Source organism: Ischnura elegans, chromosome 8, assembly GCF_921293095.1.
Source record: "Ischnura elegans chromosome 8, ioIscEleg1.1, whole genome shotgun sequence".
NCBI lineage: Eukaryota > Metazoa > Arthropoda > Insecta > Odonata > Coenagrionidae > Ischnura > Ischnura elegans.
The window spans coordinates 11,482,379-11,507,173 of NC_060253.1; the positions used below are offsets into that span (position 1 = coordinate 11,482,379).

Below are 24,795 nucleotides of genomic sequence, written 5' to 3' on the forward strand. Positions count from 1 at the left end.
GTATCCTAGCCAAAAGTAATTCAATAGGTACTATTATTTAATGGGTTTTATCAATCATAATTTGTGTTTGTTCGACAAAGTTTGTTACTTATTAAAAACCACTAAAATTCCAATATGCTTGAGGTACCTGTAGTACCATAGAGTAAGTACAGGCATCCCCCGAGTTACGTATGTCTCGACTTACGTAAATCCGTACTTACGTAAGCGATAGCAGTATTTCAAATGTTTACGTTAATTTTCGAATGCGAGCGCGAAGAAGTAGATATTCGCTAGTACAACCTATGGTAGAAAAAATATCGAATAGTTATAGAGTTTTTTACGTGCTAAAAATAACAGTTTGTCAAACAAAACAAAATAACCATTTTTGTCATTCCTCGAAGGAAATTTCATTAATTTCTGTAGAAAAATCGCTTATAAATCCCAAGTCAGCAATCAACGTGAAAATTTGCAGTTCTAGCGATGGATGTGGTGGCGTATGTGGTTGCGCTCATTCCTGTACGATACAACTTGTTATACAGCAATCTCTGAAGCGCCAACGCAAAGGTTCGACTTACGTAAATTTCGACTTACGCATAGTCTGCCGGAACGCATCTCTTACGTAACTCGGGGGATGCCTGTATGTACTTATTCTATGATAGTACCTACGGTGTTTTGGCGCCCAGTTTGAAGAGAAGCGATGCATTCTCGAGTGAATGAATGAGTGCATGGAAATCAAATAAAAAACGCAATAAAATAGGGAGGAATTATTTATTTTTTTAAGCCTTATAATTTTGAAGAGGGCTTTCCTGATTTTATGACATCCCATCAATATTTGACTATAGCCTGAAGGACGCATTAAAACAACAAGGAAGTGCCGCACCTACGACTAAAATATTTTCAGATTGGTTACTATTTTCTTCAGTTTCACCAAGGGAGTTCGTGTGGGGATTTAAATACCCACTGAGGTAAGAAAACAAAATTTTAATATATCAGCGCATGAAAACATTTCCCTCCTAGAAAATAAATAAAATGTTCCGTTAGTTGGCTCGTTATTTTTGGGTTGAATCCAGAACTTCTCATCCCAAGTGGACGACCGACGTTGGGTCTTGAAGACCACTGACGAGGGGAGATATCGTACCTCGATACGCCTTTGTCAATGCCAAATTTTGACGGCAATTGGAATGCCGAACGCTTCTCGAAATGGGTACGGTTCCATGGATTTGGCCTTAGTTTGATTGAATTTTTATGTGGTACATTTAACATGACTTACATCATTTAAAAATAGCAACCCTCTCTCCATGAGGTATGGTGATGTAATGATTATCGTTGTGATTATCCAATCGGGGAGGCAAGGGTTTGCGGCTCCGAGAGAGCGATGTATTTTGTCGTTCTCAAATAGATCAGTTTTGCCCGGATTCAATGTAATTTAAATTGTAGCAAGCCTAGGCCAGAGGATACATTTTTTACCGTCGTAATGGCTTTTGGGTATTGAAGCGATCTTATTCCGAACGCGGAGATGGGAAGACTACTCTAGAAAGTGTAGGTGCTCCACAGGCACAATTCGTCTTCGGAACTCCGACGAAAAAACAGGCCTGCAACAGATTTCGGAGTACACTTCTGATGTGCACAAGTTTTGACGCAAAGCATGCGTATTTTAGCATGCAGTTGAATTTCGGTGATGAGAGATGGTCGTAATAAGACTGCCGAATCCGTCGTGGCAGTGTGAATGCCGAGACGGCGAGAAAACATTTTTTAGTGAGGTGTCGTATTCCCAAGGATTATTGAAAGATATATTAGTAGAACCAAGTATATGCCCAAAAGTATTACATAAAATTCAAATTAAATATTCAAATAGAAAACAGCTATATTCCTGCATGAATCCTTTATAGAATATCACTATTACGCGCCAACATCCTGTGTTTCCTGCCGCATAGGCAACCGCGCCAAACTTTCCCGTATTCATCGTTTTCCCGCATTCATCGTTCATTTCGTCCATCCCCTTGAAAAACGATAGATCGAGGTTCCACTGTAAATTCTGTTTGAGTTTTCCATCCGGCTACTGAGCTCCATCATCTTTGCAGACGTTGCTATGAAAGACTTTATTCTTCATCAGGACCATATTCTTCATACTGGGTGTGAGGTGCTATGTTCATATAGTATGTCTCTCTTCTTTTATGCCGACAGGAACAGAGGTTCCGACTGGAAAACGACAGGAGAAACATCTTCCATTATCGGGGAAATAAAGAGAGAAAACGTTATTATCCGCATTGATTATTTTCCTACAAGAGAGGTTTCATCATTTCTCAACTTGTGTGAAGTATTGGTTCACTTGCCTGAATTCCCAAAATGACTCGCAAAAACCTGTACCTTCACCTCACTTAGTTTTCGTGTTCCTTTCTCCGCCATATTGAAAGTTATGCAAAGGATCATTGACATCGAGAAAAGATTTTCTTAGTTTTAGCACTAAAAAATAGACGCACCTTAATCGTAAATAAATATAGTGTGGAATGAGCAAAGAAAACAATTTAAATTGAAAAGTCAGCAGAGAAGAAGAGAGACAATTATAAGCACGGCCCCGTTTCCCCGATAGTGGAAGATACTTCTTCAGCCTCTCTCCAGTTAAAAACTTACCACCATTGCCGGTAAAGATGAACCATGCCCTTCTCCACAGTTTGGAGAATGTTCCCGTGGGTGGGGTGAATAAGAGTGGGATGGGGATTGCCTGAGGAAAGAAGCGGTCAGCGTATGGTGGGGTTGAGGGGACAGGAGAAAGAAGGGTGGGGAAAGGGCCTTCAGCTCTGCCTCAGTTTATGTTTGGGGGGCGTATTTTTCTACGACGCACTCAAGCTCCGTAACCTTAGGGGGGGGAGTGAATGAGAAATGCCGGGGAAGGAGGGGTTTGGGATGCATAAGGTGGGTGTCAGCAAGATCAGCAGAAGGCCGCAGGAGGAAGTAAACAAAGACTTCGGAAAGAAAGATCTCTCGGCATGGGAAAACGGGGAGACGCGCGAGAAGAAAGTTCATGGTTAGAGTTAGAAGTGCGTCTTCATTACGAGTAGCCTGAAAAATAAGTTTGTGGTTAATAGAGCCCAATACTTAAGGTATTTAAGTTGTTTATTCAGGAAGGCTAATATGTACACGAAAAGATATTATCCAGAAAAATCCATTATTTTTTTGCTTTTTGCCCTTCTCCATCGCCGCTTCCACCATGGTTTCTCACTTGCATAAATGGGAATTAAATTGGGGATTTAAATTGTTAGCCAGATCAAAATATCTTAATGTTTGGAGGGCAGTGTATACTTCTTTTTTATTAGGTGAAATTACTTCCTAACTTTCATCTTTGTTGTCACTGCTATTATGACTAGTCCCGGCCGCTGCTTCTTCCGACGTAGGTACCGGCGTCGCATTGTCGCAAGCCTAGAGATCATCGTCTAGGGCAATATAATCGTTTGATGTTGCACTTTGTGCTCCTGCTTTTTCCAAGTATTTTTCAAAATCATCTTTTAAGCCTCAAATCTTTGCGCTATCAAAGGGAATCCGTCCAATTTCCAGCAATATGCGATTGTAGTGGAGGGAATCAAGTATGTCTTTGAACCGTATTTCTGCGATGAAAAATAACAATTTTACATATTAACTTGGCCATTTTAGCGAATTTAACAAAATCGTTATTTCTCATCACAGAAACACGGTTCAGAGTCGTACTTGAATGCGTAATTGGCAGGAGTGTGATACAAACAATCACTTTTTGGTGATGGCATTGTTTGATGGATTTTCAAAATGCAGTCCGAGCGGTCACTTTTGGGGAGGGAGGCCCCACGCTCGGAGGGTCGAAGAGAGGGGCCAGCGAGGGAGAGTGAGGGTGAGGGGCCAGTGAGTGAGGTGAGGAAAGGGTCACGGATTAGGTACCCTTCGAAGTGCTTCGGCAAAAAGTGGTCAAGTAGTCTTCAAAGTACGTTCACAGCAGCCTGCCTTGCAAACGTGCCAGGCACGTTCACAGCAGTGCAAAGGGTTAAGTAGGAGTGTATGAAATACCCCGCGCGACCTTCCTGACATGTTAAACCACGATGTATTGTCGATGTGATGTTTACGAAGAGGCATGTAAATAGGGGCATTATGTCAGTCGCGATATTTTACTTAACTCCTACTTCCCCTAATTTCCCACCGTGAGGTTTTAGGCGAACCCTTTCTCTCCAAAGTTGCACTATCACTTACGATTTCACACTTTTGATGGACCACAGTCGGAAGCGCTGATTTTTTAGCTACTTACGCCGGCGTAACTAGTTTTATTGACAAATATTTCGCCATAGTTCGTATAAACGAATGCCATTTGCTCCTGGGGACCGAGCCGAGGTTCGTAATTTCAAAACATTTCGTATAATCGAATTGCGCCATGTATTCAGCATAGGCTTTTCGCCGGGACCGTAATATCACTTCGCATAATGGAAAACTTTGTAAAATCCTGCTTCGTATAATCGAGAGTTTACTGTACTGCTACTTTTGGATAATGCTCCGGGACATCCGAAATCATTGCAAGATCTCTTCTCCGAAATTAAAATAATGTTCCTGCCTCCAAACACCACAAGTGGATTCCAGCCCATGGATCAAACAGTTATAGCCACTTTCAGGCGGTACTACATGAGGAGAACCATCAGCCAGGCTATCCGGATGACTGAAAAGGGAGATGGACCTACCTTAAAAGAATTCTGGAAAGGTTATAGCATCTGGAACGCAATCAATAATATTAACGAATCTGGGGCAGAAATCAAGGAATCTACTATGATAGGCTGCTGGAATAAGTTATGCCCTGAGTTTGCACCAAATTTAAAAGGCTTCGATAAGACACCTGAAGTGGCCACGGAGGAAGTTGTTGAGCTAATGAATCAATGGGCCTAGATGTAAACATGGAAGACGAAGATGAATTGATTGATTCTCATGGACAGGCAATATCAAACGAAGACCTTATTACCATTCAAACGAAGGAGGGAAAAGAAAAAGATGATGATGATAATGAACAACCAGAAGATGGTCAGAGTCAACTAGCCCAAACTTGGACGGCGAAGGAAATGAGTGAAGCATTCACTCATCTTGAGAAATTTTTTAACATAAAGGAGGAATGTGATCCAAACACAGAGAAGTTCACAGGTCTGAAGAGCCGTCGAGAGAGACACTGCCTGCTATAGGCTTTTAAATCAAGAGAAAAAGAAAGCTGTAGTTCAGTCTTCATTGCATAGATTATTTTAAAATGTTGACTAGACATTTATTATAAACATTATATTGTTATAAACAGATTTAAATACAATTAATAAATAAAAGTGATTCTTTCCAGTAGTGATTTTTCGTTATGTGCTGTTTAATTCATGTACGAGATCCACACTTGCAGCAATGATGTTGGACGAAATATCATCTGAATTCTGAATGTCTTTTTATCTTTATTGTCGTAATCGCGAGATGCGCTGCGACGTGTTACCAGCAGAAGATTTATGACGTAAAAATTTAAAGGGTTCAAAATTGCATTTTGTTTTGCTTCTTGGCATGTTTTTTTTTTTTTTTTAGTCATAGAGTAAATTATTAGAGGAACATCAACTGAATCACGGAGAGAAAGTTTTGGCATCAACGGAATTATTGTTTTTTTTTTTTAACTTCTATTTACACTTGTATGTGTATTTAAAAAGAAATTACATACTGTGAGGAATGTTATTAACTTATTATTAAAATTAATTAGTTAAAATAAAATTGTGTATTAAGGAGGAACCTGCGCTTCGAAATACTGCTTTCATTAGTTAGATAAACTCGATAACAATGAGTTATAATTGCTAAATTAGTCATTCATAAAAATTAAAAGTAATGCTAAATCAATCAAAATAGCTGTACAATGCATGAATTTTACTTAAAATGGAATAATCTAGTGATATGAAGAATGGCTGTTATATTGACTCTTAGGTATCGGAAGAATTTAAGTACTTTCTCTGGAAATACAGTAAAGCTTTATAACTACATCATTTGTGATGAATAAAATGAACTTAACTAATGAGACCTTTTGCTCTGTCAATTTCAACCTAATTTGGAAAAATGGTTTATTTATAATTGCTGACCACCAACTCGACAACGCTGCCAACATATCGTAGTTTCACACCGGTTGAGCACCTTTGTTTGTTTACGTTACCTCGTAGAGTTACGTTGCATTGTGACAATATTACTCGTTTTATTATCCCTTTTACTTAGCCTTAAGTTATTAATATATACCTTTGGGCTGAAGTGATGGCGTCATTATGCCGATTTAAAGGCAAATTTGTGTCTGAAGGTAAAGGTAAGAGCTTGGATTATTTGAGGAAACGAAATGTGGCCGAAAGTGGATCCATCAATTCCATCGAAGCGATTTCAACGAGTGCCTCTGTTGAAGGATACCGAATCGTTGACGTGCATTTTTAATTTCTTAAGAAATTTTTGCAATATTTCCCAACATAAAGTGTCCATCATTGTTTAAATAATCAATGTTTATGTCTTGATTTATGAAGGTTAAAGTCCCTGTCGAATGACTGACACAAAGCTCTTTAATGTTTATTTCTTTGTAGATTTTCCATTCGATAGCCTCATCCATGCTATTAATAAGGAGTTGATTAGTGAAAATTAGGAACTAATGTGTCAGTTATAACCCAAATGTAATTCGAATCATTTGTATCAGGATAATTAAATAATACTTGTTCCTAGTGCCGAAGTTTCAGTAAATTTGGAAGGCTGGCATTGCAACTTCTACGGACTCACTTATGTCAGCTGCCATCGATTGTTCAGGAATGCATCCTAATTTTTATCCTCCTGCAATGACTTCATGAATAGGTACAGTAGACTCTCGTTAATACGAACAATGTTGTTACGAAGTTCTCGTTATTACGAAGCAAACCGTTGGTCCCGTCGAAAAGGCCTATCCAAGCTATAGTAAAAGAAACGTTATTACGAAATTTTCGTTTTTACGAAATTACGAACCTAAGTCCTGGTCCCGGCAGTTACAATATGAACTTTATTACGAAGTTGCACGCACAAGTCACGGCATTTAGGTGGATATTCACTACACTTAAGTTTCAATAATTGCGCCACGTTTAAGTTATTCTCGTTTACTGTGCCTAAGAGCGTCAATTATGGTTCTTTATTCAGTTTACATGCAACATCATATAACTAGCTTCATTCCTGTGTAGTCAGGGTGCCCTACTCATAACCGTTCGTAAATAGGATGTACAGTCAGTCCTCTTCCTATGCACATTCGATTTACGAATTTTCAGAGATACGAGCATTCAAAATTTTCAAATTTCAAATTTGGCGCCTTTCGATTTGGCCGTTACTACGCGGTGTGGCGCTGGGAAACTCACTGTGATCATGATCTGAATAAGGAATCAATGAAAATGGTGTGAATTTAGGAACTGTTCAACGTTTCGCCCGTTCTTCGTCACCGCGGGGAGCTATTTTTTCGGCTCCGAATGCATCACAGGCCCCGCTAGATCAGTTCGCCACAAGCGTGAGTTAGCGCATACGTGTAATGCAGTGTTGCATCCCGCAGGATAACCTTACTCTGCGATAAATTACATACAGTCTGGCTGGCGAGGGTTGTCCGATTACGGCACAATAGGATGGGCGGATAATCCTGCGCCAGCACGGTTTAAAGCCAATCGCTGTCCCCCAAACGCACCTCACACCCTCGCCTAGTCATACAACGTTGTCAAATGCATAAACGAACACCGAAATAAGCCTGATCCACCAAAATAAGCCCATTCTTCGAATCACAAGAACAAGTAATTCCTCAAGTTATTCCTCTATGTCCTTCACGCTCGTCGTCCCTTCCGGTTCTTTTCTTCATGGAACACTTTGTCAGCGTTTCCCTTTCTTACCTGGCCCCCTCACACCCTACCCAGACCTAGACCATTTTGTCTGTTTTTGGACAACTCTCGGTGGCCGGACTGTAATTTTATCAACCTAGGAACAAGGTCTTGGGACGCATCTAGTTTAAATATAGGAGTTCATGTATCGGGAAGATATCAACCCTCGATTGCGTAATGGCGCAGTCTTCTGTTGAAAAACTGAAACGAATTTTCCTGTTTATATACAGTGGAACCTCGTTAAAGCGAGTACGGGCTATAGCGAGACCCCCGCTATTACGAGAGATAGCCGATGCACCGTCGATCGACCCTATAATAAGCATGTTAAAAAATTCGTTTTTACGAGGCCCTTTTGGTGATGGCTCTCGCCATAGCGAGGGTTTCACCGCCGGAAAAACTTACATCAAGACTCCTTAATCTCTGTAATTGCTAGCGATTTGTTAGAAATGAAGTTAATGGAGTGCTCTGTCTCAAATTTATGTGGTAAACTGTCGTTTGATAAATAAGTAGTTAATTTTGGTGAAAATATTGTGGCATTAGCATTCGTGAATACTTGATTTTCTTTTGTTCCTCGGGCGGCAGAAAGCAGTCGTCTGCATACCTGCACGTCCATGAGCTGCATGAAGAGAAAGCATTTGATGGCAGACACCATGGCCAAGAAAACACCAAACAATTAGTCGTTGTTTGAGTAAGGAAATTTAATGATGCAAAAAAAACATCACCTTTCTAATGGATTTATGCTTACGTTTATCAGATAGAAATTTATCTGTCGCCGCACCACTCTTTTCCTGTATAACTGTTGGCAACAGGTCACCTCCGGTAAAGCGACAATTCGATATAACGAGTGTTTATTGGTGCACCGTGGGGTGTCGTTTTATCGAGGTTGCACTACATTTCCACGTAATTTAATCGCGTTTATAATGCACTATTCCTTTCGAAGATTCCTAAAAGAAACGTTATTACGAACCTCCGATTTTTCGGTCCCGTGAACTTCGTAATAACGAGAGTCTACTACTGTAAATGTATTTATTGTTGTTTTTTCAAATTATGCTAATTAGACCTTTGGAAAACGTATCAAAGTAAATTGTTTGGTCAGTGAAAAAGGAAGTACTCTTGTCTATTTTATTTTATACTTTCGAAGAATTACATGGGTGAATATTCGATTAATTAGTACGTTCGCGAATTTGTATATCCAAATACTACATAGTCGGTACCCAACAGCAATATGCTTGTCTCGTGGTACATTCATTTACCTGTACACCTTATTCTAGACATTTACCGTATTTCCCGGCCGATAAGACGCACTTTTTTTTCTCCTAAATGTGCTGTAAAATTTGCCTGCGTCTTATGCGCCGATGGTATACGGATATCACGGGTATAACTTCGTCCTATAATAAGCAACCGTTTTGACAGGATAAATAATTACCATTAAGTATTTTTTAGTGTATCAGGCATTGAAAATAGTTCAATTCATTAAAAATTTTGATAATAGCACTCTTTTGAGCAGGTTGTTAGAAATAAAGTTTTAATACGTCGATGTCTAACTCCTTTAAAAAAATTCCCGGATAAGTCAGAAATGCATACAATGTAGCATGTTTAGTTTAATCTTGCAATGGGTGCTGCTGCAAAACTTACATACATTGAGCTAAAGGAGATGTCATCTACATGCTAATACATTGTATCTCTCACGATAAACTCACGAGTCTACCGGCACCACCGGCACTCAACCTTAGGTAACAAAGTATGAGCTCGGTGTTCCGTCAGTTCAGCCGTAATACGTATCTTTCTATTTAGTCTGCACATGTGCTTCTAAGCACAGAAACTTGGTAATTTCTGTATAAAAAGTCAAAATTGGAATAACCTAATGGGATCTAAAGAGAGAAGATTGTCGTACAGTATTGCGTTTAAACTTGAAGTCGTGAAATATGCTTCGGAACACGGCAACCGGGCAGCTGCAAGGCGTTTCGGCCCACCTCCAACCGAGAAGATGATACGAGAATGGCGGAAGCAGAAGGTAGATTTAATGAATGCAAATAAGAGTAAGAAAACTTTACGTTCATGTTCTCCGAAATGGCCGAAGCTTGAGGAGCACGTTAAGACCTGGATAATAAATCACAGGAAGAACGGGATCACTGTTTCAACAAAAATGATTTTAATGGAAGCGAGAAAGTTGGCGATAGATATGTCTATTGCCGATTTTTCTGGGACAACGTCGTGGTGTGAAAGATTTATGAAGAGAAATGGTCTGTGCATGCGTACTAAAACCACAATAGCACAAAAACTGCCACCCGAATACGAAAGAAAAATCATCGAATTCCATAAATACGTACTTAACCTGAGAAAAATGAAGTGTTTTGAAATAGGACAGATAGGAAATATGGATGAGGTTCCCTTGACATTTGATGTGCCATCAAATAGAACTGTGGACGTTAAAGGTGCAAAGACAGTTACGATAAAGACTTCCGGCAACGAAAAAACACGCTATACTGTTGTCCTTGCGTGTTGTGCTGATGGTTCAAAACTCCCTCCTTTGTTGATCTTTAAACGAAAAACGCTGCCTAAGTGTACAATTCCACATGGAATTTATATTCATGTTCATCATAAGGGATGGATGGATGGAGAGGGTATGAAACTGTGGTTGCAGAGGGTGTGGTCCCGGCGTCCAGGTGGACTTCTGAAGAAATCGTCTTTGTTAGTGTGCGATCAGTTTAAGGCCCATATAACAGAGTCCGCAAAAATCCTTGCTACAGAACTGAAGACGCATCTTGCTGTGATTCCTGGTGGATTGACTTCTCAACTGCAGCCTTTGGATGTTTCAATCAATAAACTATTCAAGGGATGTATGCGTGAAGAATGGATAAAGTGGATTGAGGCACCAACTCACGATTTCACACCGACCGGAAGAATGAAACGGCCGTCAATTTCTACCGTTTGTGAGTGGGTGAAAAAGTCCTGGCAGAAAGTAAAAACTGAGACTATCATAAAGTCTTTCAAAAAGTGTGGAATCAGCAATGCACTGGATGGAAGTGAAGATGACATTTTGTATGAGGAAAGTGACGACTCCCGAGAAAATATGTACGTGAATGATTTTAGCAGCTGTGATGAGGAATTTCTGGGGTTCTATGATGAATAAACTCTGATATATTTGCTCATTAATAATTTTAAATTTTTTTAATATGAAAGTTCCGTTTTTATGTAAAATTTTATCATTAAAATTCTTTTTTGTATTATCCAAGTATTTTAGTTTTTTTCGTAAATTCTAACCTGAAAAATCCAGGTGCGTCTTATGCACCGGTGCGTCTTATAGGCCGGGAAATACGGTAATATCAATTAAACTGATGATTAAATACATAATGCGCTAGATTTTCTACTTTACGCTTAGAACTTCTATTTAAATAAGTATTTTCTACAAGTTGAAAACGATGCATATTTTACGAAATAAACGTAAAACAATTTGAAGTAGTATTCAGAAGAACAGATAAACTATCGCAAGTCTCATTATATTCTATCATTTTCGCTTTAGAAGCGATACGCCGACAATTTCAAGGGATGTATTGAATTCCGGTCATGATTATTCGCATGTTTAATCAAATGTAGTGGCATATAGGAATCACTTTAACAACCAGCACTGATAAATTTCATATTTCGGTGTATAGCACGTTTCGAGATGAACTGAATATTCGTTTATTGAATACATAGAAAAATGACTCCGAAAAATCCAATTCACTGGAATTATGCAGCGGTCGACAGGTGCAATATAGCTCTTCATATTTAACCTCCATATATTTGCAACGTTGCCACTACCTCCGCCGCATAATGGCTGCTCGCTCTGCAGAAAACCGGAAGTATGTTCTTTAAACTTAAATACTGGCGCTAACATATCGGTAACCCCCTCTAAAAAAATACATATATTAAGCATCGATGTCTATTCTATGCTGTGCTAATTTTTCAACGATATATTTCGGGCCAAATTTGAGATAAAAAATGTTTTACAAGGGAAGGTCATCATTCTCCCATAAAGACAATGTATTTCAAGGTGGAAATCCGTCATTTTCAAATCCATAAATCTTTCTTAAATGGCCGATGACATAGTAATATTTTTTCACTATTCGATAGAAAAAATAATGAGCAACAACATATGTCAAAATAAGGGGAGGTTTTCGGGCATGTTTGAAATGATGGTTCCTCCTTAAAGGAGGTTTTAGCATGTATATTTTGCTCTTTTGGAACGTAACCCCTAATTAGTATGGAACTCAATGGTTCGACTTTCATATATTCAACTTTCGTACACATTTTCAGGAATGCATTGTGTGCGAAAGTCAGGGACCGCCTGTACTTGGCTTCATCCAACTTCTTATTTTCAACATATATCTCGCTCTACCCCCACTCCTATTGCCATGTGCTAGCGGACAACCCAGCAAAATTCTCGCGCTCCTCCCCCTCCCCGAATTCTTTTCTTCTTCTTCAATTATTTTCAGTCCATCTTGAAAGTTCTCACCAGATAAACAGATGAATTCCATTCGCTAGCATGAAGGAACGAAATATTTTGAGATAATATCACTTTGTCTGTGACTGTGTAAAGAGAGATTCATAGCATAACTTAAAAATTGTAACTTGATATCTGTTTCGGAAAAAAATGCTGCATCAATTTCCTAGAAGCTCAGCTGCGAGGATATCGAGTTTTGCGGCAATGCTAGTTCTCTGTCGTATTTTGCCATTTATTTCCTTCCCAAAAATGCTTAAAAATAATGTCAGAAATATGTCATGCTTGGTCTCATTCTTTTTTAAATCTTGCTCAAATTAATAATACTTCAATCCAATAAAGGTTTAATATCAATTTCCGAAAGTCATTTTTTGACACCTTTTGGGCCAATTGATTACTCATGCAGCAGTTGACCTCCAGAAATGGGAACTTCGAAGCAGGTAGGCTAAAAAAGGTCTGTGGGGTAGAAAAGAGGGAAGGGTGAAACACGATTCAATTATTCTCCTGTAACTTGATATTTTCTTTTGGGGCTTTTGATTCATGGTCTTAGTAATAGGAACCCTGCACGAGCTGGGGCCTTTTGTTTGATTTTGGAGAGGAGGAAAGCGTCGGAGGAGGGGCAGAGGGTTGATGGATGGAGGGGGTAGCGGATTTTGGGAAATGTGCTACGTAGTTACTATCCCACGGCAGTGAGCTCCTCCCTATGGTAGTTCCATCTCTTGGGGAAGATTCAAACACGTAAATGACACATTGTAACTGCTTCGTCACATTTTTGCCAAACGATGGATGTGGGACAACAATACTTCAGGGGACAATAGGTGTGGGAAAAAATTGCATTGTCTGAATGGGGCTTTATTTGGGGCCAGGAAAGGCGATTGATAAATGTGGGAAAATGATCAATGCGGGAACGATAGATCAAGGTTCTATTGTGCTTACTGAATTTCTATCAAAAATGAGAATCAGGGAGATCGGAAGTCAATTTTTTCCTTTGACATAAGGTTGGTTGATGAAGTAATATTCACTAATATGATACTTTGATCCACCAAAATGTAGTGAGGAAGTCAGTAAGAGAAAAGTGGTACTACCATTAACACATTCAATGCGGGCCCGATTTTCATGAACGTTGTCAGAATCGGCCGGTATAATAAGAAAGAAAAATAGTGTGTGGTTTTCCTGCCATAACTTCCATTCAAATACACCCATGTCTCGTATAGCGCAAGGGATGCGTTCCTTGGGGTCTTTGCGCTATACGAATTTGCGTTATACGAGAGCGTTTTAACATAGGGAAGATAGGGATGCGTTCCAGGTAGCATAGGTCTTTGGTTTGAATTTCCTCTAAAACATCTATATTCCCATAAAAAGCCTTAGAAAACATTATTTCTATAAATATTTATAGTTTAAAACATCTTTAAAGATAGTATTCACGCATTCAAAGACTTTTATTCACGTTAAAAAAAATTCTTACGTGCTTTCGAAATTCCATCCTGTCGTGCGGGTGGGCTAACATCTGCTATATCAGGGGATCGTAATGCGTTGCCGGCAGTTGACGATTTTTAAAACTGGTCTAAAAACAACTGTTGTGTCACCCAGGCCCTTTTGTAGCTCATCGAAACGACAGGAAAATGCTACTTTAAATGCCATTTCATAGCTAGCGGAGTTTATGAATGATAAATCATTTTAATTTGAAGTCCTCCGAGTCATTAGCAGCTACGTGAAACAGTCTTTAAATGCCTTGAAACCTGACCCAGGTTTTCCTTCTCTGAAAATGAATGAACGAGAATGCATTCTTTTCCAAAAGAATATCGTCTCGTCAACACTAGATCTAGTTGAGGGGGAAAGGAGCCACTTTCAATAACAGCTTGGAGTTCATCAGAAAATGTTGTGGTGGCTGCGCTATCAACACTTGCAGAATCACCTGATATCGCCGCACTGAAAATACCTACTTGCCGTTTAAATTCTGGAACCAACCGCTTTCACTAAATGTCTCGGAGCGATTACCACTCTCGTCTTTTTGTACTGATTCACCATGAACTTTCCGTATGTGTAGACCGCTTGGTTGAAGTTGGTGCGGCTGAGGTCACTGATATTTTAGCTTCGTCTTTATTCAAAATAAGGCATCGTGAGTTTAAACTTCCACGCAATACCGCTTTGACGCTCTCCATTTTCAAAGCAATTGACCTCTCTCAAGTCCTCTTCTAGGTTTATGGTTTTTCTTGATAAATTCTTGATTTTTCTACACGCATTCCTATTTTTTGCCATATTATCTTGGTTTTTACTCTGTACGGCTCTATTTAAATCACCTTCTTCTGCTGAACTGTATTCCTGAGACGCAGAAGGCCTATGACTGCGGGGAGGGAACGAAGCCATTATGTTTGAGACACTATAGCGGACCTTTTTATGTGTTGATGCTATTCATGCGCAACTCGGCCACCGCTCCATTTCTCCCCCATGAATACCGATGACCTTGAAGGCTTTAGCGTAGACCCCCAAGGGCGAAGTCAATCGCCCGGTAACCTACGACGGCAAAAATACGTCTCAAACCGTATTGCTGAAAAAAAACTCATTTCCACTAGCCCCACGCTTAATTAACGATCTAAATTATTTATTATCATTCTGTTATGGAGACGAGATAAATTGACGAGTAATACTTTTGGCAATTGCACAGCAATGAATTTCGATTAATATATAAACAAAAAAGAAGATTTGTGGCAAGAAATAATATTAATATGCATAAATTGATAGAAATTACGTGTGTACTTAGCGCAAGTTCACGTTTTATCATGAGAGCGTTTAAAATTTTTGATTAGGCTACACTGCGTTGCAATGCTTCCCCGAGGAACGAATTTGCGCTATATCGAAATTGCGCTAATCGAAATTGTGCTATACGAGACATGGGTGTACTGCTATTTTCAAATAGCGCACAGGGTTGGAAAGAGGGAAGCTTGCTGAAGGCCATGCGCACAATCGGAAGACTCGAAAGTGGATATTAGTCAGGTACAGGCTGACTGGCGGTCTATTCGAGAGCACGGCACTCCCTCCCCAGACCCCCCAAAGCGTATTCCTAGTTATGCCACTGTACACAATAGCACAAATTTACATGATTAGTATTTGTAATCATTCACTTCTTATTCTATTTTCCTTCATTTGAGCATTCAATTTCTGAGTAATCATGGTGGAATCTTTCTCCTCATTAGTTTCCCATTATTTCTGCATTCTCATATTCCATTCCGATTGTGCAGAGAGCATTTTCACTTTAAAAAATTTTAGTAATCGAAGCCTAAATCTTTGTTGTTGACAATAAGTATGTCAACTTTTCTCATTACATGTGAGTATTTGTTTCCAAGGCTGATTACGATTTCATTCTAAAATGGTTGCCGTGCTGACTTACGATTAAATGAAACGTCCTCATATCTTAATATAAGGGATTTAATTGATGATAATTTTTATCTGAGGTGGTCCATTGTAGAGATTTTTGCTAGTTGAATTTCCTCCCGATTATCTGGTTCTACAATTGCCGTGGAATATTCTGCTGTCTTTTAAATAGCTGAAGCTGAAAATAGACCAAACCTCATGCTAATTATCACCTTAATTAACCTGGTTTTATGATAATGTAATTCTGGGTAATGGAGTCTCATGCAGAATACTGGAATCTCCTACAGGTTACTGCTATTTTGTTTTGTTAACTAGTCTTAAGACTAGTCTTCTGGAGGGGTAAATCAACCAATTAATTTTCTAACGTACTGTCTGGAAAAAACTTCTATTGTTCTGAATGATCTTGTTGAAATTTTTTGTTGGACTGGATGCCATTGCATTAATTTCATTTTGCTCTGTTTAGAAAAAAATCCATTTTGAGTTTCATTGTCAACTTCATTTTTAAAAACATTTTGTAAGTTCTATCTGCCACAAATGCATTATCACATGGCATTTACTTTGTAAAAATTCACTATTTTTTACAGATATTCCCAGGTTTGGTATGCCAATTCTCAAAGGCACTTAAACCTGCAATCTCAACGCCCAGAAAACTCAGTCACAATAAACGACCAGGTAAAAAAACTCCTTTTTTTCCAAAATTATGCTTTGTCATATGTTTTGGCTGTTCTCATTAAATTTCAGAGAGGAATGTTCTCTGATCTTGTATTTTCATGCATTGTAGCTTTATTGGCATAGCAAGACCTGGTATATAGTGTTTCAAAACACTAATCTTCAGTTAAAGCAAATATTATTAATTAATTATAATAATATTATTAATTAATGATAATAATATTATTATTTATTAATATATTGGGTGCTCTTTACATCCAAAGATGAAGGATGAATCCCATCAATCCCCATATTCACATTTAACCCTTAACCAGTGACGTGCGGTCTGAGAGGCCGCTGTGTTTCTAAAAATGTTAATATTTTCTAAATTAATCTTTCAAAATATCTATAATTCTCGCTAGCTTCATATTTTTGCATAACAAGGACATCCCACTCTTAAAATTTAAAGTTTCTTTTATTAATTTCTGTAAATTTGCAGTTGAATTCAATAAGCTGTCTGTGAGACCGCACGTCACTAAATTAGAAAAATAAATAAAGGTAATGCTGGAGGAAATGATTAAAAAAGTTGTTAAAAAAATTCGTAGTGATTTATCAAGCATAACAATAATTAATATTTTGTTAGGAAGCATCTATAGTTGTACGAAGTGGATATTTAAGCATTTTAATTTCTTAAATTCATTGCGTTAGAATAAATGACCATTCAAGTAGTTTCTGAAGGCGAACGCAAAACAAATGAAATCCAATTTTTATTGTAAATATCACTCACTTTGTTCTTGAAATGGTAACATTTTTATAGATGTTACCAGTAATTAGAATAAAATAGAGGTGAATTTCTCATACCCATAGCAGGCAGTACACATATAATGTACTTATTAAATTGGAACCAATTGAACCCCAAAATTTCGTGCGCCCACGGCTGGAGCGCAACATTCATTTACGGGTATCTTTCAGCAGTTGGTCAGAATTTTTTATCTCAGCATTTGGGGACAGAACGTCTTAGCATCGATTTTTATCGCAAGAAGAAATAAAAGCCTAGGAAACACCGAGAGTTAAACGTCGAAATGCAAGTGATGTTACGTCTACATTTGTCCGAAGCGTTTTTATGGCCCATTTTTTTTTTTTTTTTCGAGCAACCAGAAAATCCTTGAGTGCGTAGTTTCTGAAGTAGTGCGAAAATCTGTCGACAAATGCCGACAAATGCAACTGATAGTGAAGGAGAGAGCACAGATGATGACAGAAGTGATGTAGTCCTCAGGCAAGAACAATTTCTTACGGGTGAAATCGCTATATGTGGTCATGAAATGAGCCAAAGAGGAAAATTCGTATACCCTTCCATAACACCATTACTCAGAAATCTGGTTTGAAGGGTTACAATACATCACTATGTATGGATATTGAGCCTCTTGATTATTAGTCTCTGATTTTTGATGAGCAAATTTTACGATTGAATGCATACATTTGTACGTTAAAAAAATAAAAAGGCCTAATGATTTTGCGCCATCCAAAGGACGCATAATGGGATCTTCATATTATGGATTCTTGGCGAACAAGATTGTAATATTCAATGTCCTCAAAATATATAAGCCTGCTTGCCTAGTTTCATTTACGCACTACAGGGTAGGTGATGATATAGAGTCTGGGAAACCAGTAGTAATGGCATTTTACAATGCAACTAAAGGTGGCGTAGATACTTTAGACAAAATGTGCTGTAGATACATCCGGGAGGTCGCCAATGGCAGTATTTTTCAGAATATTAAATATTTACTTTGTCAACTCTTTTGTGCTTCAGCAGTCTGAGAAAGGTAAGAGAGATATGACACGATTTAATTGTATTAAATCAATGGTTGAGATCTCGTTAGACTCCATATGAGAAGGATTATGTCAAATATAAGGCTCCCGAGACAGGTAGGATAAATTATTGCGCAAATTCTCCATCTACCGTAGGAAGAGGCTGAAGAAGTTGAAAGGTTAGAGATGCGGGTAATATGTAGACTTTTCCTTCCATACAAAAACATGGAAAACCTCTTTCTTATTTTTCCATTGCAAAAAAGCCTGTGTGTGCTTTTGTGAAAAATTGCAATTTTGATCACCTGCAGAATGCATCATGAAAAGGAATAAGCGGGATAAATTTCATGGCTACTTACTACTTAGCCTTTCAACTTTAACATTTAAGGCCTTATTTTTAAGTCTGGCGAAACATTGATACATAAATATTATAATTGTAACTCAAGTGTTTTTGTCATCAGTTTTTTGATCCTGTTTCAAATAACAATTTTTACTGACAAATTGGTTCGTATTGGGAATGCAAAATTTTTAATACAAGTTTTAGAATAGTAAAGCATTTAAATAAAAAGTGAACAAAACAATAAAAATGGCGTTGCAACATTTTATGAATTTTTGATTTATTACGGTCTCCCAGACCGCACGTCACTGGTAGTGTAACAGGAATTGTATGTCACTGATTGAGGGTTAATTATCACTTTCATTTCATATTTGTGCATTTTCACGGAGGAACATTAAATTGCATAGTTGTACATAATTTGGCTAATGAAATATTGCAAAGCCATTATTGGTACTCGTTTAAATGAAAACATGCATCTGTGGCTGCATGTCGTACGATGCTTAGCAAGATCATCTAGGATCTGGTAGATTCTGGGATAGATATGATGCATCATATTGCTCATCGGATGCTTCATTCAGCTGCTGGTCGCTTACTGTCACATATAATTTTAGTCTTAAAATTGGGGCTCCTAACTCATCTGTATCCACTTCCTCTTTTTTTTCCATAGCCTTTGTTCTTAGATTGTTTCCATCGTAGAACTTTTCCAGATATTCCTTTCATCTCTTCCATTTGTCTTCGTTTGCCATCATCAGTCATTTTGCCATTTTTGTCCCTTAGTGCATTACATCTCATGCCCCTTTCTTTGAAGTGGTTCTTACAACAGTGGAAGCCCAGTTTTACGAGTACAACATTTTACCAGAATCATATTTTGCGAGTGATAATTTTTGTACTGCCAAATGGCCTATGTTTTACATGTAAAATAAATCGGATTTAGCGAGGTCAAAAAGTTCCTTCCACTGTGTACACTCGGTATTACGACAGATATTTCTTGAGGGCGATGCACAGCTGAGCAAGCATTAACTACTATGCTTTGTAGTATCTGTTTATTAAACAAAAAATACAATGTTTGTGTCAGATCTGCTACACCTAAAGCCAGTTATGTCCAAGCAGTTTAGTGATTTACGACCTAGAGTACACTATGTGCGCTCCCATTTTACGTTCTTCTTTTGTAATGCCCTGCTATCAAAGAGACGGGAATGGGAGAAAGATGACAGCAGGAGAGGGAGTCAGTTTCCCCATCTTCTTTGGCTGGCTTCATCTCTATAATATTACTATAGGCTTTGTCTTAAGCGCGGGAACTTACATTGCAGTGAAACCCCCTCCATCTTTTCCTGTGTCAGGTAATGAAGTTGAAAGGGCATTGTCGTAGTTAGATTGGGGCCCTTACATTGACTTTCGACTTATGGAAAGCTACAGCAACGTTGCCTTTCGCTGCATGCTATCCGGCGATGTATATTTCGATGTTTTATTTATGCATAGGAATGTAGTTTGATCAAGACATCATCAGCTATTTCCACGTAGGAAAATCACTATTATTACCAAGATGGTAAAATAACAATCAACCGTATTTTAGCGAGTGAGGACTCAGCACCACCGAGTAATCAATTGTAAAAAATTTGTAAAAGCAGAATTATTCTGCTGATAGCAGAAATCCTCTTCTTAGCGACCAATCATAGTGAATCTTCATTATCTCTTCTTTATACTCTCCAGATTGCATTATAATTCAAAGTTTTACATCATATCAGCAGAACTTTGACGCATTTCCATGCAATCCCTAAAATTTGTTTGAACGAATGGCTTAACTTAAGATGCGGGTTACCCTCAAGGGCAATGTACTCTGCAAGCACAATTAAAAAATGCTATTTACTACACCATATCCTTTGAATCTCTTGGCGATGATTAAAAGCTCCTATGTACAGACTCCTATGTCGCAGCATATGCTTCTTTGCTAATCCATTCCCATGCGGGTTTTCATCGTAGGTATGTAAACCGCCCAGGGTTATTTTTTTCAGAGGAACTGAAGATTTTGTACATTAAGTAACATATTTATATCATCGCAATCGCTATCCAAAAAACCCATAGACTAAAGTTGAGCTGGTGAGAGTTGTGCGATGCACAGATAGTGGTCCGATATTGCCCGAAATGAGGAGCCGAGAACCCTGTGCCAGCACAGTTTGCAGCCAACCACTGCCCCTAAAATGCATCTCACACCCCTGCCTAGTCATTCAACGTTGTCACATGCATGTGGAGCTAAGAAACAAGCCTGAAACACCAAAACAAGCCCTCTCTTCGAATCACCCAAACAAGGGAGTGTTCCTTTGGGTCCGTCAATTTCGTCGTCCCTTCCGACGTTCCTTTCTCCACAGAAGCATTTTGTTCACATGTAACATATGGGCATTTCCCATTCTTACCTGGCAATCGTACCCCCCTACCTCGAACAATTATCTGCGGCCAGACTGTATGGAGGGGTGAACTCAATGCCCCCGATCCTTTGAGCACGATCCAAGGCAAAGGGCTGATGAACCCTCAGCATTCAGCAGGAGAGAGCAGTTGAAAAACTTCTACCATCCCGTCGACTGCATGCGCCCAATCATACGGCATGGGAGAGTTGGGATGTGTGTGGAGGGGTGGAGTGTACTCAATCTCAGGTGCGTAATAGTGTTAGGTGGTTTGCACGAGTGCATCACATTGGGGAAACGTAAATATTTGGACATTAAAATTATAGATGAGTGCGAAAGTAGCTGGACTTAAAAGACTTATATGTGGAGGCAGTTTGGTGTCTCGCCATTTGCGTAGTTCGTAATATTAAAGAAAGATACAATTCGTGCAGTAGTGAACGAACTAGGAACACCTAGAAGCCAAAAATATTTGCGGCAAGGAGAACATCCTCAAATGGAATCTGCACTATTCAAGTGGTTTTGTCAACAAAAGTCTGCAAGACTGCCCATAAACGGTGTGATGTTAAAGACGAAAGCTGACTACATTTCCAATCGGGAAAAATGTCTTTGCGAGAAATATCTTCGATCACCGAATTGTGGCATATTGCAGTGAATCTTTCAGCCGGTTTTCTCAACTGACTAATGTACTGGTTCAACAATCGAAAACTGGATAGAACTGATATTGTCGGCATGATGTATTTGCAAAATTATCCTAAAACTTCCACCGCATACCAAACATATTGATTGCGACTAGTTACGCAGTTTTTACAGCTTTCTTCGGCGATCAAAAAATACAAGAACGGGAATAAAATCACTGAAACTGGGGTAATTATTATTTTATAAAAAGGAAAATCCCATGTCTCCTTTAAATATGTTGATACCTAATTATATTGTGCCTGATAATGACTTTCTACCAGTTTAACTTCGTTAAATACCGCGGTAACAAAAGAAAAACTGTAAATATGAATGATTATGAGACTTGGGTGGGTTTATTCAACTCCTTTGGATAACACGAGCGTTTGGTTTTTCGAGTAATTTCGGAGGGATTATGAGCACTCGTAAAACCAGGCTTCTACTGTACATACATTCATTAAATTGCAGAGGAAATCAACATCTAGGGTTGAACCCGCCTTTTGTCAGTCACCATTCCCAGAAATGCTCGTACATCCTCTGGGGTGGGGCTGAGCATATCTCTGTAAGGTTTCCTATTATTTTTTTATTGCCTAAATCGAAAGATTATTACTCCTGGAGTACGAATGGGGAACTTGCATGGGTCGTAGATTGCTCTAAAAACTATTTTGAATGAGTAAAATGGATATATTAGCTCGCAAAAATACCTTCAGTTTCTCCATTCAACATCAAAAGAATAAAAAAATTGCATTTAAAATCGAGAAAAATTTCTCTGAGCCGACCACTGCGCGAAGACACCCGAGCGTTGCCGAGGCCAGGCGTGACGTCATAGGTGCCTAAACAACCGTAGGGAGTTGGGAAATACGCTGAGCGCATGATGTAAAATTTGTTTTGAGGGAGTATTTAGCAGCTTTATTTTGTTCTGTTATTCTTGGGCAAGTTTTCCTATTGCTATTGTGCCACGATTATTACTTGAGTTATTAATAATGCGACATCGGGATGATGAAGTACAAGCGTTTCACTTCGTATGTTTTAGTTATCAGAAAAATTGATGATAACGTTGCCACTCGTTCGAATAGTACACCTGAAATTCATCTACATCTACATAATACCCCGCAAGCCGCCTAAAAGGCGTGTGGCATGGGGTGTTAGGACACCAGCTTTTTTTTTTAGGACACCAAAAATTGATGCCACGACCCTCATAGAATTTGTTAAGACAAATTATTGCTATACGTCGGCGGCAAATCGGGATGTAAAAGAAACTTGTAATATTAGAGGATAACGATCGTAAGCTGTGCTGTTGACATTAGAGTAAGTTGTGCTGCTGAATTTGGCAACGCCGAATTAGCGGAGAAGGTAGTCCTATCCGTCCTACGGTACAAATTCACAGCAAAACAGTGTGCACACAATCCACATGTGAGATCGCGAATCGGTTCCGCTGCCAACACACACACAAACTACAACCTATTTCAATAATATATGTAAATCCATAAACAATATACTAGCATATACCATAAAAATATAGTGGGAAATAGGCAAATACTCTTATCAAAAACTGGAGTTCACTGTCACATTCTTATATTCATCACGTACAACTTACAATAACAGAGCTCGTTATGATGGAAACAACTATTTATTTACTGATTTAAACCCTTAAATTAGCCCACACAAGTGACACAGGTGACTTTTCTCACTACTATTCGTTGAAATAATGGAATAACAAATTTCACACAGAGTTTTTATTTCATTAGCTTGATCGTGAAATATCATATCTACGGTGAACAACGGAGGTTAACACGCCACTGACAATTTTTACACTACTGTTAGACATTTATCGATAGCGTAATAGCTTTTCTCACAATTCAATCACGATGAAACACTGATAACTATTGGCCGACATTTTTCAACCTTGTCAAACTTTGAGCGTTACAACCACTGGCACTGTGATTATTAGCAGTAGCTTAACGGGAGATGTCACGTTGAAAATAACACTATTTTGGCACAAAAATGTTCCTAGATGTCTCCAATCAGCGAGCAAAAGTTGCATTGACTGGAACTCGCCCCATAATACAAGCACAGACAGTCCTAAACGACGAATTCTCCGGTACCTACGAATGAGTGGATGAAGTTATTGTATATAAAAGCATAGCGGACATTAGTAAACATCAAAATCGTTTTAATTACATACTTAAATGAATGATATGCCGTCGATAACATCAACTTACAATTAACGTATCCCCCTTCCAACGGCCGTGGCTCAGACTCCAACATCAATGTTATTTAGGTATTGTAAAATTTTTGGTTTAACTGCTCCAGTTTTATATTTTATGCCCTTACTCAGATATTAATATTATAAATAATACAAAATATGAGGGCTTCCAAGCCTCTATCGTCGGATATTTATCTTTAAATAGAAAATAATCAACACGTCTAACAAACGAAGCTCTCACAACTGCTGGCAACTATTACAAACAATCACAACAATAGCTTCGCGTGATGTTTAGGCACCTTTGACGTCATCGAGGCTTCATCGGCAGTGGCTTGGGGGGAGAGGGAGTTTTTCCCGCGCTTTAAAATTCGTTATATTTATCATTGAACATCTCGCGATGGAAAACGCAGATATACATGCGGTTTTCTTTGTTGTATTCAGAAAATAATTTTCTGTCCGCCTGTGAAATAAAAAAAATCATGCAAGTTCCCCATTTCACACTTAAGATTTTTAAATGACAATATCTGTTTTTCGCAATTAAATGAAAAGTGAAAATTTTCAAGCTCGCAAAAACGCGACGGCTAAGTATGAATGCTGGGAAAACTACGTATGACGTCGTTCTGGTTCCCACTGGCGCAAGTGTGGTGACCTTGGGGCGAGGCTTTGAGCGCTGATACGACGCAGGATGCTAGCAGGTAGTTGAGTACCCTGCTAGCTGGTAGCGCTTGGCTTAATAAGGATTATTAATACCCTATCAAACGAAGGAAACTTTCCTACCTTAGGCAATTTTAATAGGTGATTATTAAGACATGTTTCCCTGAGCTCTGTGACTCATGCATGCATTGGTAATCTCAGATGATGTAAAACTCCTATCTACTCGTAGAGAAACAAGGTCCCTGTGACGCCATGTGGAGTGGAATCGCATGGGCGCCAATCTGGCCTTTTTCAAATGAGGATAAATTTTTTTTTACTGTGTAAATGACGATGTATTGAAGATTGCTGTCGTGAGGTATAATTTTCCCGCATCG

The 24,795-nt window shown here is 38.7% G+C and overlaps 1 protein-coding gene across 1 annotated transcript in view; it reads left to right on the top strand.

The window, feature by feature from the left end:
• LOC124163248 overlaps nucleotides 1-24,795 on the top strand; it is a 91,893-nt gene that overhangs the window by 30,669 nt on the left and 36,429 nt on the right. The window contains exon 10 of the mRNA XM_046540008.1: nucleotides 16,284-16,371. Within this exon, the coding sequence (XP_046395964.1) occupies nucleotides 16,284-16,371 (88 nt within the window). The remainder of the gene's footprint in view (nucleotides 1-16,283; nucleotides 16,372-24,795) is intronic.